The 17,504-nt window shown below is 43.2% G+C and overlaps 1 protein-coding gene across 1 annotated transcript in view; it reads left to right on the top strand.

Annotated features, from left to right (window-relative positions):
* The window catches only part of LOC144504902 (WD repeat-containing protein 64-like), a 139,768-nt gene that overhangs the window by 54,043 nt on the left and 68,221 nt on the right, over nucleotides 1-17,504 (top strand). Inside the window, exons 7-12 of the mRNA XM_078230650.1 lie at nucleotides 1,064-1,143; nucleotides 2,471-2,610; nucleotides 6,843-6,966; nucleotides 10,250-10,398; nucleotides 14,374-14,497; nucleotides 16,936-17,105. Of these exons, the coding sequence (XP_078086776.1) occupies nucleotides 1,064-1,143; nucleotides 2,471-2,610; nucleotides 6,843-6,966; nucleotides 10,250-10,398; nucleotides 14,374-14,497; nucleotides 16,936-17,105 (787 nt within the window). The remainder of the gene's footprint in view (nucleotides 1-1,063; nucleotides 1,144-2,470; nucleotides 2,611-6,842; nucleotides 6,967-10,249; nucleotides 10,399-14,373; nucleotides 14,498-16,935; nucleotides 17,106-17,504) is intronic.

The following is a 17,504-nucleotide window of genomic DNA, read 5'->3' on the forward strand; positions in this document are numbered from 1 at the left end:
TGAAGTGGAGGAACACAAAGATCTCAAACGATTGCAGGATTGGAGAAGTTGGAAAACAAAGATGAAAGTTTTAAAATCCAGACTTTGATCCAGGACCGAGTTTATGTGGAATATTGTCAACAGAGCTTTCAACAGCTGACTAAAGTGGGGATTAACCAAGACCTGGAAGCAGGATTGCATCTCATTTTCTGAGATTGAAGATAAAGAACTTGAAAATTGATTCAGGAGTAAAGAGAAGCTATGGGATATGAGTGAAGGAACTGACCAAAGTCTTGCCCATCATTTGGAGAGACCAGCATCAAGTCTTTCCAGGAAGACATACAAAATTAAATGCCAATCAAGCTCTGAACTGGGCAGTTGCAGTTCTTCCAAAGATCAAGGAGCACAGGGATAGATGTTCAATTCGTCGAGAGCTGCTGGCCAATCAAAGGCCGGCAGCTCTTCATTGTTTGGCAGTGCCACAAGGATGACTGTGGCTGCTGCCAGTACTACATCCCCCTGAGGCCCATGACTGCCGATGGACCTCAGCACAAGTCAATGATGGTTGGAGCGGTGGTTCATGTGGAATAGGATAGGATAGTCAGCAGCAAAGGCAGTGGGTGGCCCTCAGTGAGCCGTTTCCTTCCCAATGCTAGGACCCTGAATCAGGCATTAAGTTCTTTTGAATGTAGGACCCTCATCTCAATGCCCAAAACCCTCAAGCAAGCTTTCATAGGCTTTACTTTTTGAGCTTCCCACATAGTGAGTTACCCATCCAGTGAGAGTGGGATTTGGCCCTTAAGGGGGAATCAATTTAGGGGTCTCAGTTAGTTGCAGGCAGGAGGGCCAATTCCAGGTCTTCTCACTATAGGCTTAATTGGGGCAGAAGCAGGAAGATGGCAGGATCCTTGCCTGCAACCTTCCTGCCTGATTCAGCCCCCTCTGCCCGCTCCTTCCTGCCACCAAACAATAACGCTACCATATGTGACCTTTATTATCAGATAAATACCCTCAACTACAAAACATTGGTTAAGTTGCATGGTAGTTGCTATTCTGTTGACATGTTCTTTATCTCCGACTACAGGCCAATTAGAACACTTTCAATCCCAAGAGGTGTTAATGCATTTGATTATTGTGTGAAAGCGAATACCATTGTTACTGGAGGTAAGTGCCAAATCAGAATTTTGTAGGATGCTGATCGGTAGAGGTGTTGCCATGGAGAATGCACCAATAACTGAAGGCTGACAGTTAACTGCCCAGCTTTGTTTTAATTCAAATCCGGCAGGTTAGCTCTGATTGATTAAGGCACTGTCCTCTTTCTACTTTGCCTGAGGACAAGTTGAATAGAGTGCACAGAAATTTGTGCTTGAATCGAATACACCTACATTTCTGAGTTCAGTTCCGATGCTTCTGATATTCAGAACAATATGGTTCTGATGTTCTCCTGCATACAAAAAGCTAATTAAAGAGATCTGTTCAGAAAAAAAAGAGGAAGAGACTTTAAAATAAGGATAAGAACTTTTAAAAAGTGGTGACATTGCTGGATCAGGAGCCAATGAAGATCAATGGGTGCAGGGGTGGTGGGTGAACAGAACTTGTTGTAAATTAGGACACAGGGAACAGAGTTTCAGATGAGCGTAGTTTTATCAAGGTGGAAAATTTGATTTGATTTATTATTGTCACATTTATTGGGATACACTGATTTGTATTGTTTCTTGCATGCTATACAGACAAAACATACCATTCATAGGGAGAAGGAAAGGTGCAGGATATAGTGTTACAGTCACTGATAGGGTGTAGATAAAGATGATATATATGGTAGGTCCATTCAAAAGTCCGATGGAAGCTGTTTTTGAATCGGTTTGTTCATTTTCTCAGACTTTTATATCTTTTTCCCGATGGAAGAAGGTGGAAGAGAGTATGTCCAGGGTGCGTGGGATCCTTGATTATGCTGGCTGCTTTTCCAAGGCCGTGGGAAGTGTAGACAGCGTCAATGGATGGGAGACTGATTTGGCGTGATGGACTGGGCTACATTCACAATCCTCTGTAGTTTCTTGCGGTCTTGGCCAGAGCAGGAGCCATGCAGGCTGTGATACATCTGGAAATGATGCTTTCTATGGTGCATCTATAAAAATTGGTGAGGGTTGTAGTGGACATGCCGAATTTCCTTAACATCCTGAGTAAGTAGAGGCATTGGTGGTCACTCAATGAAGCAAGAACCACACAACAAAAAGAGAAGGGAATCCAGGACAGCATGAGTTTGCCTGCTTTTATACTGATTTGTGCACTCAAAGCACTGCTGTGAAATTGGCAGGTCAACATCCCGTGTGCTCCTGTATACTTCCCTAAATCTACACATTGCATGTCTTGCTGGAGAGACTTTGCAATATAAGCATTTCACATTGGAATTTTTCTCTATCTATATTCAAGTAGAACTTAAACTCAAGCATGTATGGGTTCAAAATTTGAACATCTCATATTTCATGTCTAGGTGAAGATAAAATTCTCCGCCTTTGGAATCCTTATATGTTCACCAAACCAAAGGCATTGTTGTATGGCCACAGCTGCATCATTAATGAAGTAGTAATCAATGAAGCAGATCAACAAATCATTAGCCTGTCCACTGAAGGGGTGAGTGACCATTTCAAGTTGCTCTTGCTTTTATGGTTAGATGTTGCTAACTCCAGTGGCCCATCCATTTAAGGATTCTGGAGTTCTCCAAAATCAGACATGGGCATATCTGAAGTAAGCACAGAGATATGCGGCTGCCTCCATTCTACATGAGGGCATGGTGGAGAAAGTTTCCCACATTTACAGGCATCGCCATGGATGTGACTGATTTTTGGAACCATGCCTTCCATTCTGACTGGAGCCTCCAGCTACAATGGCTACCCTGCCACTCGGAGGCTGTAACTGTTCGACACGGCTCAAGGGGCTTAATGGGTTACTCCTTGTGGCATAATCCCCTGGAGGCGGCATGGTGGCACAATGGTTAGCACGGCTGCCTCACAACACCAGGGATCCAGGTTCCATTCCGGCCTTATGTGACTGTCTGTGTGGGAGTCTGCGTGGTTTTCCTCCGGGTGCTCCTTCCTCCTCCCACTGTCCAAAGATGTGCAGGTGGGTTGGCCATGCTAATTTGCCCCTTAGTATGGGTTAGGGGGATTAGCGGAATAAATACGTGGGTTTATGGGGATAGGGCCTGGATGGGATGCTCTGTTGGAGGGTTGGTGCAGACTTGATGGGTTGACTGGCCTCTTTCTGCACTGTAGGGATTCTATGACTTTATTCTATGATTCTAAGTGGCAATGTGTTGTGAAGCTGATCTGACAAGATTTCCATCCTGCTTTGGGTTCCCCTCACCTCCAATGGCTCAGAAGCATGTACTCATTTAACTCATTAGATTTTTTCCCCCTCACCCAAAGAACAAAGAACAGTACAGCACAGGAAACAGGCCCTTCGGCCCTCCAAGCCTGTGCCGCTCCTTGGTCCAACTAGACCAATCGTTTGTATCCCTCCATTCCCAGTCTGCTCATGTGACTATCCAGGTAAGTCTTAAACGATGTCAGCGTGCCTGCCTCCACCACCCTACTTGGCAGCGCATTCCAGGCCCCCACCACCCTCTGTGTAAAAAACGTCCCTCTGATATCTGAGTTATACTTCGCCCCTCTCAGCTTGAGCCCGTGACCCCCGTTGATCGCCACCTCCGACCTGGGAAAAAGCTTCCCACTGTTCACCCTATCTATACCCTTCATAATCTTGTACACCTCTATTAGATCTCCCCTCATTCTCCGTCTTTCCAAGGAGAACAACCCCAGTCTACCCAATCTCTCCTCATAGCTAAGACCCTCCATACCAGGCAACATCCTGGTAAACCTTCTCTGCACTCTCTCTAACGCCTCCACGTCCTTCTGGTAGTGCAGCGACCAGAACTGGACGCAGTACTCCAAATGTGGCCTAACCAGCGTTCTATACAGCTGCATCATCAGACTCCAGCTTTTATACTCTATACCCCGTCCTATAAAGGCAAGCATACCATATGCCTTCTTCACCACCTTCTCCACCTGTGTTGCCACCTTCAAGGATTTGTGGACTTGCACACCTAGGTCCCTCTGTGTTTCTAAACTCCTGATGACTCTGCCATTTATTGTATAACTCCTCCCTACATTATTTCTTCCAAAATGCATCACTTCGCATTTATCCAGATTAAACTCCATCTGCCACCTCTCCGCCCAATTTTCCAGCCTATTTATATCCTGCTGTATTGCCCGACAATGCTCTTCGCTATCCGCAAGTCCAGCCATCTTCGTGTCATCCGCAAACTTGCTGATTACACAGTTACACCTTCTTCCAAATCATTTATATATATCACAAATAGCAGAGGTCCCAGTACAGAGCCCTGCGGAACATCACTGGTCACAGACCTCCAGCCGGAAAAAGACCCTTCGACCACTCCCCTCTGTCTCCTATGGCCAAGCCAGTTCTCCACCCATCTAGCCACTTCTCCTTGTATCCCATGAGCCTTAACCTTCTTAAGCAACCTGCCATGTGGGACTTTGTCAAATGCCTTACTGAAATCCATATAGACGACATCCACGGCCCTTCCTTCATCAACCGTTTTTGTCACTTCCTCAAAAAACTCCACCAAATTTGTAAGGCACGACCTCCCTCTTACAAAACCATGCTGTCTGTCACGAATGAGATTGTTCCGTTCTAAATGCACATACATCCTGTCTCTAAGAATCCTCTCCAACAAATTCCCTACCACGGACGTCAAGCTCACCGGCCTATAATTTCCTGGGTTATCCCTGCTACCCTTCTTAAACAACGGGACCACATTCGCTATCCTCCAATCCTCAGGGACCTCACCCGTGTCCAAAGAAGCGACAAAGATTTCCGTCAGAGGCCCAGCAATTTCATCTCTCGTCTCCCTGAGCAGTCGAGGATAGATGCCATCAGGCCCTGGGGCTTTGTCAGTTTTAATGTTCCCTAAAAAACCTAACACTTCAGCTCCAAATATTTTTGGTGGAGATGCAGCAGATGATAACAGCGCAGTAAGAGTAATCAGGCTTCTGATACCTTAGCGAATGTTTGCTTCAGTGAGAATTAGGCAATGAGAAAGGTCAAAAAATGAAGATGGAAATGGGATGAAGAAGAGTCAAATCAAGTACCGAAAGAAAACAAAAAAATTGAATTGAGTTATAAGGAGAGGCTGGAAAGACTGGCACATTTTTCCCTGGAGCGTAGGAGGCTTAGGTGTGATCTTATAGAAGTCTGTAAAATAATGAGGGACATAGATCAGCTAGATAGTCAACATCTTTTCCCAAAAGTAGGAGAGTCTAAAACTAGAGGGCATAGGTTTCAGGTGAGAGGGGAGAGATACAAAAGGGTCCAGAGGGGCACTTTTTTCACACAGAGGGTGGTGAGTGTCTGGAACGAGCTGTCAGAGGTAGTAGGAGAGGTGAGTACAATTTTGTCTTTTAAGAAGCATTTAGATAGTTACATGGGTATAGAAGGATATGGGCCAAACGCGGGCAATTGGAACTAGTTTAGGGGTTAAAAAAAGGGCTGATAAGTTGGGCCGAAGGGCCTGTTTCCATGCTGTAAATACTGTAAATCTCTATGACCCTATGAAAAAGACAGAAAGGAAAGGGACAAAAATAATTTCTAAAATAGAATTCCGTAACATGAATTTGCTAAATGCATGAACGAGTGACCATTGTTTAAATTGTTCTTTTATTGCCTGGAGAGGCTGTTTGTTATTGCAGGAACTAACATCTCTTTAAAAAACTTAAACGGTGGTTGAGCTGTTAACTATGAACCGTAATTTTCGATGGTGACTTTAGTTAGCGCTTGATGCACAAAAGCAGCAACTTTATGAAACTGATGGGAGGTTGCAGGGAAGCTGCTGTTTTCACAAGGCTCAGGGTAAAATAGTGATCATCCAGCACGATGTAGAGATTCACAGGAAATATCTTTCTCATCACAAGTTGCTGGATGATTTTGATGAGCACCATCACACCTATTTTTAGTTATTTTAATTACCACACCATAATTATTATTTTGGCCGCAGATTTGCACCAATAATGACTTGGGGACCGATAGCTTTGGATGTCCAGACATCTAGGATAACTTCCATGCAGTGTTGTATGGCAATGTTTCTCAAACTGGGTCCACAGATACCTGGATCCCTGGGCGGGGCGGGGGGGGGGGGGGGGGGGGGGGGGGGGTTCAAAATAGTTGAGCAGTGTGCAGGTGGCTGAAGGTGACCTTAGCGTGAGCCAAGGAGTGCAGCCATCACATGGCAAGCGTAGAGTGTCTTCCATGGGAGGGGTACAGGCATGGAGTAAAACTGAGATTTGTAGGAAGATTGCCAGGTAGATTAGCAGATACCAAGGTGAATGGTGAGTGCCAAGTAAGTCTAGGATAGTTGCAGGAACCGCTTCAGTGGTTTTTTGTTCCCCTCCTGTTCTGAACTTAACCGATGACCTTTGTAGCATGGTAAAAGCTGAAATTTTTGCTTCATTTATTTACACATCATACCTATGCTGTATTTTTTTTAGATGGGCAAGCTATTGACCTCAAGAACCATACAACCTTAATACTCAAGGACATTAAGCTCAGCATGATATTATTTTATTTTCAAGTTATTTGCTGGTAGCAATATCACACATCATTCATCTTAGTGGTTCATAATGACTTGCGTTGCTCTAATTAGAACTTTACAAGTTAGAATTCGTTTTTCTACTTTTGGAGATGCTTTGTACTGACTGCGTATTTTTCCCTTTGAATTGGGTAAGAATACATGGCAAAAAGAAGCTAGAAATGTAACTGATGACAGCTCCCTTTTCTCCTGCTGAAAGATGTTCAGGGTCTGGGATGTTCAAACACTTGCCGTGCTACAGGTCTTCTCTCTGGGTGACCGTAAAGGAGATCGGCACTTCAACACAATGATCTTTGATCGTAAAGCTAAGAGATTAATTACAGGTAAGTGTCCAAGCTATCAAAAATTAATCACAGATGATCAATTTGACATTTGAATTCTTCAAGTTATTTTAGTCTGTGTGCAGTTTAGAAATCATGGCTACAGGATCTCTCAATACATCATGTACCTACCCCAAAGCTAAACGTTGGTCTTTTCATAGAAGGGAAATTGCTTGGGGCAACAAATGCTTTATTCGGGATCATAGAATCCCTACAGTGCAGAAGGAGGCCATTCAGCCCATCGAGTCTGCACTGACCACAATCCCACCCAGGCCCTATTCCTGTAACCCCTCATATTTACCCTGCTAACCCTCTGACACTAAGGGGCAATTCAGCACGGCCAATCAACCCAACCCGTACATCTTTGGACTGTGGGAGGAAACCGGACACCCGGAAGAAACCCACACAGACATGGAGAGAACATACAAACTCCACACAGACAGTGACCCGAGGCTGGAATTGAACCTGGGTCTCTGGTGCTGTAAGGCAGCAGTGCTAACCACTGTGCCACCCTGCTGCCCCAAACTGGGATCAAGTTTCTAACTTTACACTGTCGGCAGGGAGTTCCAGCTGGTGAAAACACATATTGAAAATTTAAATGAATATCATTTCCCAACTATTCAAATGAATGATCCAAAAAAACCCAGTTTCGGTGCCTCGATTTCCAATGTAAACTTGCAGCTTTTGAGCCACCCAGAGGGAATGCAAATGATCTCTCCAGAAGAGAGATCCAATTGTCCAGAAGGGAACTCTGCATTTGCTGAATGCGATTTGGCGTCAGGTGTTAACCAGAAAGTCAGTTGGCAAAGGATAGAGCTTGAGCCAATCTTTACACAATTTTATATTCATTTTGAGAGTTACATTTTACAAACATACACCTCCTAACCCGACAAACACAATTTCGATCCGTGTCTACTCATATGGACTCAAGTGAATCATAAATTAATGCCCGCCGCCTGCATGAAATAAACCTCAATTAATTAACAATTAATAGTAAGAATTATCCAGTGATTAAGTCATCTCTTTTCCCAGACTGTCCTAAATTCATATACCTCCATGAATACCCTGCAAATAAACATTCAAATATTACATCTCCATCTTCCACCAGTACAAAGCTCTCCACTTATTCATTCAATAGAGGTCCGCACAGTCCCTATCCACCACCACCCTCCTCTGCCTGGCTGACCTATTCTCTCATTGATTCATTACTCCTTTAACTTGTCTCACTTCCTCCAAGTAAAAGGTGTTGCTATGGGTACTCACATGGGCCCTGGTTTTGCCTGTCTTTTGATGGAGTATGCGGAACACTCATTTTCCAGTCCTACTCAGGCCCCCAACTCTTTCTCCCAATGCATTGATAAATGAGGAACTGGTGAAGAGAAGCCTCTGGAGGCGTACTGTTAAGTACAGGCCCTGTGGGAGATGGTCATGCTTCAGCAGTAACCTGGTACCAACCCCTGGCCCAGTCCCTGGCACTGCCCTCTGTCCTTGGGGGGGGTGGTTTCCACGAGTGGGAGTGGAGGCATGTGCATTGTAGGGGGCTCCCTTGTCCATGGGAGGGTGGAGGGGGGAGTTCTGTTCTTTCCTGGACACTGTGCACTTCTTTTTATTTTAGCAGTGTCACAAGTAGGCTTACATTAACACTGCAATGAAGTTACTCTGAAAATTCTCAAGTCGCCACACTCCGGCGCCTGTTCGAGTACACTGAGGGAGAATGTAGCATGGCCAATGCACCTAACCAGCATGTCTTTCGGACTGTGGGAGGAAACTGGAGCACCCGGAGGAAACCCACACAGACACTGGGAAAACGTGCAGACTCCGCACAAATGCACAGACCCAAACCGGGAATTGAACCCGGGTCCCTGGCGCTGTGCGGCAGCAGTGCTAACCACTGTACCACTGTGCTGCTGTGCCGTTGGAGGGGGACGGGGTATTCCCATGTCTAACGGGGGTGGGGGAGACTTTTTTTCTTCTTTTATTTTGTTTAGGCCCCTTGAAGGCCGATGTTGTTTGTGGGGCAGGCTCATTCATAGCTTGTCACATCAGAGTGATGTCATGAGATAAATCCCCATTTTTTTTTACCTGAAGGTGCCAATCTGTGCCAGGGAGCAGTGCCAGTGTCAATGAAAGGATGGCAGTGCTAAGTTGGCAATGCTGGAGTGGAGCCCCATGTGGGGAGGGGGGGGGTCCCTTATGTGTGTTACGGGTAGGGCCGATGCCTGTGAGGGGGGGAATGCGCCTATACTTATAAAGTGTGAGGAGGGTATGGTGGTGAATGCCCTCGATATTTCTATGGCGATTGCGGGAGGGAGAGGAGCGCCCACAATACTTCCATGGCCAGGCAGGGTTCGCCGAGGCGATACTCCATGTTGATGGGAGAGGGATGGAGGAAGTTTCTTTTTCACACGAATCAGGACGCCCTTTAAAGATGGTGCCCCGATCGCTGTGGAATCGGCCTTGCCTAATCTATCAGTCCCCGCCCCACCAGAGAGTAAACACAACCCCAGATTTTCTGTGAACTAAGTGCCAGAAAATCTGTTCTGAAAACTCGGCTGTGCATATGGAGAAATACACACTGGTTTTTAGTCACAGCTTGACACTGACAAATTTTGGTAAAATTCTGTCCTTTATTTCTGTCCAAGAAATGTACAAGGCAGCTATACTGCACTTTGCACCAAGCTTTGTTCCTTTAAACTGTTTTTGTCCCATAGTTTAACCTCTATTTTTCAGTATTTTTAACATTTTGTTTTCTCTCTCCACCAATTGCCACTCTTTCTTCCCTGTGACCTTCTGATTGCTTGTTTCTGCTCACAGGACTTACCTTATAGGTGGCATTTTACGGCCTCGCTCGAGCGAGACTGGAAAATCCCATCCAAGGACAACTGACATTTCCATTGTCCACCCTTTGCCCGCTCTGATTCCGTGGCGGGCAGAGCAATAGAATTCTGGCAAAAATCCCTGTTATTCTGCCTACAACTTTCAGCATATTCCATTGACCTGTCTCTTCACCCAGGGCTTTGCCTGAACCTTATTCTTGTCCTGGGCCACTTGTCTCCAGTTTCACGTATAATATGCACTTGGATTGGCAGTAAGTGATAGCTGCTTCAGCAGTATTTTCACAGCTCAGTTTGCATGAGATACTGGAGGACTACATGCACCTATCTATCTATAAGATCCTACTCTGTTATGAACCAAAATCAAGGTGACATTCATTCAATATAAACCATTCCACTGTTATTAATGCAAATTAATGTAAATCAATGTGTATGTTTGCTTGACTATGCAGGTTCCAATACAATAGATTTTGTACCTCTCATGTCTGCTGTACAGGACAGTATGCTGGTACCCCTGTCCCATGAAAAATCTATCAATGTTCTGGCCTATAACAGAATGAATAACAAGTTGGTCTCCATTTGTAGTAAATCTGTAATTATGGTAAGTATGTACGTTAATGTGAGATCAATAATTGAATCATAAAAAAATGATTTTTGGGTTTCATGAACAAAGAAAAATATATGTACAGTAGTGAAATCAATTTCTAAACAACACCTCTGCTGTTGTTTTAAACTGCCCTTTGTTGGGCTTGTGAGTTGATATCAAGCATTGAAGGTGGCGCATAGAAGGTTCACTCGACTGATTGCCATAGTGCTGAAAAACTGATCTACAGAGTGTGGTGAACCATAGATGGTTACCACTATGGGTACTGAACCATAGATGGTTACCACTATGGGTACTTGTACATATGTTACCTTGTTACTGTTGGGGTTAGGGTTGGGGTGTTCCACCTGTTAGCATTGTTCTGTGGTACACTCCGTTTGGCTCCGCCTTCTTATAGGAGTATAAAGGTCACTGCCACTTCCTAGTGGCCCTGAGTCTGGGATAATATTGTTATGATGTGGAGATGCCGGCGTTGGACTGGGGTAAGCACAGTAAGAAGTCTCACAACACCAGGTTAAAGTCCAACAGGTTTATTTGGTAGCAAATACCATAAGCTTTCGGAGCAATGCTCCTTCGTCCATCTGATGAAGGAGCATTGCTCCGAAAGCTTATGGTATTTGCTACCAAATAAACCTGTTGGACTTTAACCTGGTGTTGTGAGACTTCTTATAGTATTGTTAAGCAGTATGCTCTATTCTTGTTGCGAATAAAAGCCTTTATTCCCGGGTACGATCTAGCCTCCCGAGTGGATTAATCACGCATCACAGAGGAAGGTTAGAAAATCACATGCAGTTTCCATTCATTGCTCCTTAGCTTCCAAACCTTATCGGAAATTTTGTGTTATTATAATGATATAATCCCTTGGACTTATTTATTGTGAAAAAAATGCAAAGCACCGATCGCTTATAAGGGATCGGGTAAACACATTATGGGTTCACTTATTAAAATTAGGCACATGAGAACTGTTATACATCGGCATAAAGTTTGAGCTGTGCATGTGTGTGTGTTCTGCTCAAAGCAAAAGTGAAAGTAAGACTGCATCACATGGCATGTTTCCCCTCTAGTGATATTATGCTGATATCCTTTATTACAACAAAAAGGAATGCCCACAAAGTTCATACTATCAAGGTGATCAATTTAACTGCATTAACAAATTACGAAACGCAAGATCATTGTAACTGAGGGTTCACCAAATGTATTCTTGAAAGGTATAGCTACCTCATTTTATCTACCATTTGCATGTAGTGCCATTCACTTGCTGGTGTTGCTCTGCTGCTCTTCATGATGCCAGCATTGTTCTGTGCTTATTAGTTACATCTTTCTCTCGCTGACATTGTGAACAAAGAGCTCCTGCACCTCCCTCAGTAAACCAGCGGGCCTTGGGCTCCCCTGCAGGTTTTGTAGACCTGTCTAATATTCATGAGCTGAACCAAAACAGCTTAAAAATTCTTTAGCTTTGGGTGATTCTATGGCCAGCATTTAAACTCTGGAAGAGTAGGTATATTTCTGACTCAAATGCCAAGACCCTAAGAATTGGCATTTATAGTACCAGGAGCTTTCTATCTAAGCCTCTGCAGGGTAGACCACTTCTGTTTGGATGAGTATAAATTGCACCCCACCATACTTCTTATTGGAATTTTGTCTGAATTGAAAATATCGTTCCTTGTGGGAATGTACACTTTTGGGACATGCAGGGATGCCATAGTGCATTTATTCTGCACAAACCACTTCTTCTTTCAGTTTTCCCATTCTACCTGAGGCTGCTATTATGCTGGGTGATGACCCTTCTCCACCTCCTCCCATCACTCGCCCATTCCTCTTCCAATTCCACTGTGTTTAATTCTCTTGCCATCTCACCTTTCAATTTGCCTTCCTCTACTCCCTTCTTCCTGGCAGTCCCATTGCCATCACTCCCCTCACCGGATGTCTTCTCTGAGTTAAGGACATCTCCTCAGGGCCGGCAGGAAGGAACTTAGAGTTTGGGGGGGGGGGGGGGGGGGGGGAGTATCCAATTCTGGTGGCCTACATGGAGACCAATGACATTGGTAAGACAAAGAAGGAGGTTCTGCTGAGGGAATGTGAATATTGAAAAGGGAGAACCACAAAGGTATTCTTCTCTGAATGACTGCCTGAACCATGAGCAAACTGCCATAAGGTAAATAAGATCAGAATATTGAATGCGTGACTCAGAAATTGACGTGGGAGAAACAGGTTTTGATTCATGGAGCACTGGCATCAGTACCATGGAAAGTGGGAACTATATCATTGGGCTGGTCTTATAGGAAACGTGCTGGGACCAATGTCCCAGTGATACATATAACTCGGGCTGCAGAGAGGATTTAAACTAAATGTTGGGGGAAGGATTCACAAGAAGGGATATTTGGAAAGTTAAAGAGAAACGACAAGGCGACAATACTCCATTGTAGTGTAATAAGAACCAGACTGTGACAAGAAGGTACTGACCGTACAAATATAAAAGTGCACCAGCAAATAATATAAAGAAATGTGATGAAAAGACAGAAGGAGGGGGCCTTTACCTGAATGCACACAACAGCCATATCAGGATGGATACATTGATAATACAAGTAGAAATGAATGAGTATGATGCAACAGCTATTACAGAGACATGGTTGCAAAGTGACCACCTGCCTGGGACCTAAATATTCAAGGATGTTTGACATTTTGGAAGGATGAGAAGAAAAGAAGAGGAGGTGAGGTAGCTCTGTGAATTAAGGATGTGTTCACAGATCAGTACAGTGCTGAGAAATGAACTTGGTTTGGAAGATTAAGTTGCAGAATCATGTAGGGGGGAGATAATAAATAGCAAAGGAAAGAAGTCACTGGTGAAAGTAGTTTATAGGCCCTTGGAAAGTAATTACATTGTAGGGCAGAGTACAAATCAAGAAATAATGAGGCTTGTAAAAAAGGTACTGCAATAATCAGGGGTGATTCCTTTCTTCATATAGATTGGGCAAATCAAATTAGTAAAGGTAGCCTGGAGGATGAGTTCACAGAGTGTAATCAGGAGAGTTTCTTGAAATGATATGTTCTGGAACCAACTGAGGATCAGTCCATTTTAGACCTGGTAATGTGTAATGAGACAGGATTAATTAATGACTTCATAATGTAAATGATCCCTTGGTAAGAGTGATCATAACATAATAGAATTTTACATTCAGTTCGAGTATGATAAATGTGGTTTTGAAGCTAAGAATCTTAAATTTAAATTAAGGCAATTCCAAGGGTATGAAGACAAAGTTGGCTTCAGCAGGCTGGGAAACTAGGTTAAATTGTAAGTTGGGAGAGAAACAGTAGCAGACATTTAAGGAGATATTTCATAACTCTTGACAATAATATATCCCACTAAGAAAGATTCTATGAATCTTTCTTAGTGGGATATAGAATCTTTCTATGAGAGATTGAATAGGTTGGGACTTTATTCCCTGGAGCATCGAAGATTGAGGGGAGATTTGATAGAGGTGTATAAGATTTTGATGGGTATAGATAGAGTGAATGCAAGCAGGCTTTTTCCGCTGAGGCTAGGGGAGAAAAAAAACAGAGGGCATGGGTTAAGGGTGTAAGGAGAAAAGTTTAAAGGGAATATTAGGGGGGGCTTCTTCACGCAGAGAGTGGTGGGAGTGTGGAATGAGCTGCCGGATAAAGTGGTAAATGCACTTTTAACATTTAAGAAAAACTTGGACAGGTTCATGGATGAGAGGGGTGTGGAGGGATATGGTCCAAGTGCAGGTCAGTGGGACTAGGCAAAAAATGGTTCGGCACAGACAATAAGGGCCAAAAGGCCTGTTTCTGAGCTGTAATTTTCTATGGTTCTATGAGAATGATAAAATAAGAAGTTAAGGATAAAAGCAATTTGAAAGAAAATATATCAAAGATGCTCTTTATGGTTCTTTTGTTTTTGCTTTTAGCTGTAGAATAAGTAGCATTAAGAAAGCGCTTTCTTTCTTTTGACAGGTGTGGGAACTGCAAACTGGAAAGAAGATCTATCAAATTGAACATCCTCATGGACATGCTATTGAGGTGACCGCTGGGGCAATAGATCCAAGTGGAGGACAACTCATCACTGGAGCAATTGATGGTGAGTATTTTTTGACTATTTTTAATTGATAATACACTTAGGGCATTTTCACATTTGACATTAAAAAAACTCAACCCTTTTTCCATAATAAACCAATTAATATCCTCCACCAGCCCTATTGCCAACTATTCTGCCCGATATATCTGTTGGGGGATAACTTTGTCAACATTTTGCCATCCCAATCAATTCACCCGCCAATATCCCTTCGGATTCAGCAGATCTATCACCACCCTTTTCTGCCTTACTCCCATTCTAATCTGGCAGGTGGAATTGCTGTGCAAACCACAAATCCCAAAGAGAAACTTGGCAAGCTATCACAATTCTTATCTTTTTGTATTTTACCATGAGAAAATGTGTGCATTGAAGTCAGAAACCATAAACTACAGTAACACTTCTGGAGAATTGAAACATTTATTAAGAAAAGAAAATGTGAACTCACAAGGTTACATTTACATTGTTAAAATTAATCTGACAGAATCTTTCCCCCAAACAGATTTGTTCTTTGTTAGACTCACAAATAAACACTCCTTTAAACAACAATCCTTTATCGGTAGTTAATCCATTTTTAAAAATCCTGTAAATACCACCCATTGTTGTGGTGGGGGAGGTATGTCCCCCACCACAACAAACCCACTCAGCTGTGGGAATTCCAAAAAACTTTAAAACAAAACCCTGCTTTCCAGAAAACCTTTTCTGGGCTGGCTTCTTCACTTTGCTTCTTCAGAGTTCTCTATGATCTCAGAACACACTCCAGGAAGTCCTTTGTGGCCATTCCCCAACACAGCTCTCATATCTCTCCTTAAGTATACTTTTGCCTCTTTCATTTTAGAGTCAAAGAACAAAGACAATTACAGCACAGGAACAGGCCCTTCGGCCCTCCAAGCCTGCGCTGACCATGCTGCCTGACTTAACTAAAACCCCCTACGCAAAGAACAAAGAAAAAGTCCGTTGTTCTTAATCCTTCTTTGAAACTTACCCTTCCCAGAATATAAAATCTTTAATGTTATCCTTACGTCCCTTTGAATTTTAACAGTTAAGCACAACAAAGCTTCATGATCTCCTAATGCAAATTTCGTACCATAAGAGCAAGGACCAGGAGTAGGCTATTTGGCCCCTCAAGCCTGCTGCACCATTCAATAAGATCATGTCTGATCTTTTTGTGGACTCAGCTGCACTTACCCGCCCACTCACCAGAACCCTTAATTCCTTTACTGTTCAAAAATCTATCTTTGCCTTAAAAACATTCAACGAGGTAGCCTCAACTGCTTCACTGGGCAGGGAATTCCACAAATTCACAACCCTCTGGGTGAAGAAGTTCCTCCTCAACTCATGTCCCATGTCTTACTCATAATAGATTACACACCGACCTCACAATCCCCCACCACACACATACAACTTCACAACTCTGTCCTCATTGCACAACCCCACAACAGCATCTCCCCCCACCCCCCACCCCACACACACACACACACACACACATACACACACACACAGAATTTACAGGCTTGAGCGTATCTAGGTAAAATGGTTTAAACATCCAGCATCAGATTTGAATTGGGTATTCCTTCACTCTAGCCAAACCTATTCACTGTTGCAGAAGTATCCTGCAGAGCAAAGATGATGCCCTCTATTGCTGTAATAACGACAATTCAAAAGGTACATCATTGGCTAAGGAATTCTATGGGATATCCCAAGGTTATGAAGCTGCAATATCAATGCAAAATATTTAATTTTACTTCTCCTTCACATTAAATATGAACAAACACAAGAAGCTTTTTCATTAAAAAGGGAATTTCCTCACAGTTGCCTCTGCCACTAACTCACTTGCCCTTCCTATTCAGCTCAATCTCCCTCCAAACTCACTTCTTTTGTAACCTTGAACAGACATCTTTCTCCAGTTTCTTTTCTGCCTATCCTCAAGTTCTCTCTGGGCTCTTTTGGTCCATGGCTTCTACATCATACTCCCTTGATACCATTGCCAACAAGTTGCTTATCCTGACCACCGTTCAAGCTGATATTTAAATAGTTCCTACCCCTAGGACACTCACCGACTTCTTTGCTGGAATTTTGCCGCTCGTAAGATCTCGCCCGAGGCCAACAGAGGAAGCCATTCTGTGAGCCTCGCCCTCTCCAATTCTGGGGTGGACGGGACGGTAAAATTCCAGGACTTCTCTTTCAAACTTAATGTCACCATACCCTGTTATAAAATAACCACAATAAAAGTCCCACATGAATTTGTCTGTGAGGTCACTGTTCTTCAGTAAATCTCGATATAAATGCATTGTTAGTGTTGAATGAATAATTTGAAAAGTCCCACCGCCGAAGAACAATCTCAGTATTTATGTTGAACAGGCAAAATTAAATGTCTTTCATCACTGATTAGTATTATTTATTTGGTACTTCATATATGTCTATTTTTCGTTCTCCTTTTACCGTAGGTTCAGTGATAATTTGGGATTTTTATACCGGAGAGAAATTGAAAAGCTTTGTTCCAACTCCAGAAACCAGTGAGGAAGATAACCGCATTTTACAACTGTTTTTTCTGAACTATGGTATTCCGCAGTTAATACTTATTTTCGGTTGGAAGAACAAGATCAAGATTATTCAGGTTTCTAAGATTTACCAGTAAATTATTTTAGCTTCCCTGTATGACGTGAAGATAGTAAGAAGTTTCACAACACCAGGTTAAAGTCCAACAGGTTTATTTGGTAGCAAAGGCCACTAGCTTTCGGAGCGCTGCTCCTTCATCAGGTGAGTGGGATTTCAGTTCACAAACAGGGCATATAAAGACACAAACTCAATTTACAAAATAATGGTTGGAATGCGAGTCTTTACAGGTAATCAAGTCTTAAAGATACAGCCAATGTGAATGGAGAGAGCGTTAAGCACAGGTTAAAGATACCAGAATTTGTTACATGTAAGGCGCAGAATAATCTACATGTCCCTAATCTGGAGAGATTAGAGAAGCTTCAATTGTTTTCTTTACAGCAGAGAAGGTGAAGGGAAT

Source organism: Mustelus asterias, chromosome 15, assembly GCF_964213995.1.
Source record: "Mustelus asterias chromosome 15, sMusAst1.hap1.1, whole genome shotgun sequence".
Lineage (NCBI taxonomy): Eukaryota > Metazoa > Chordata > Chondrichthyes > Carcharhiniformes > Triakidae > Mustelus > Mustelus asterias.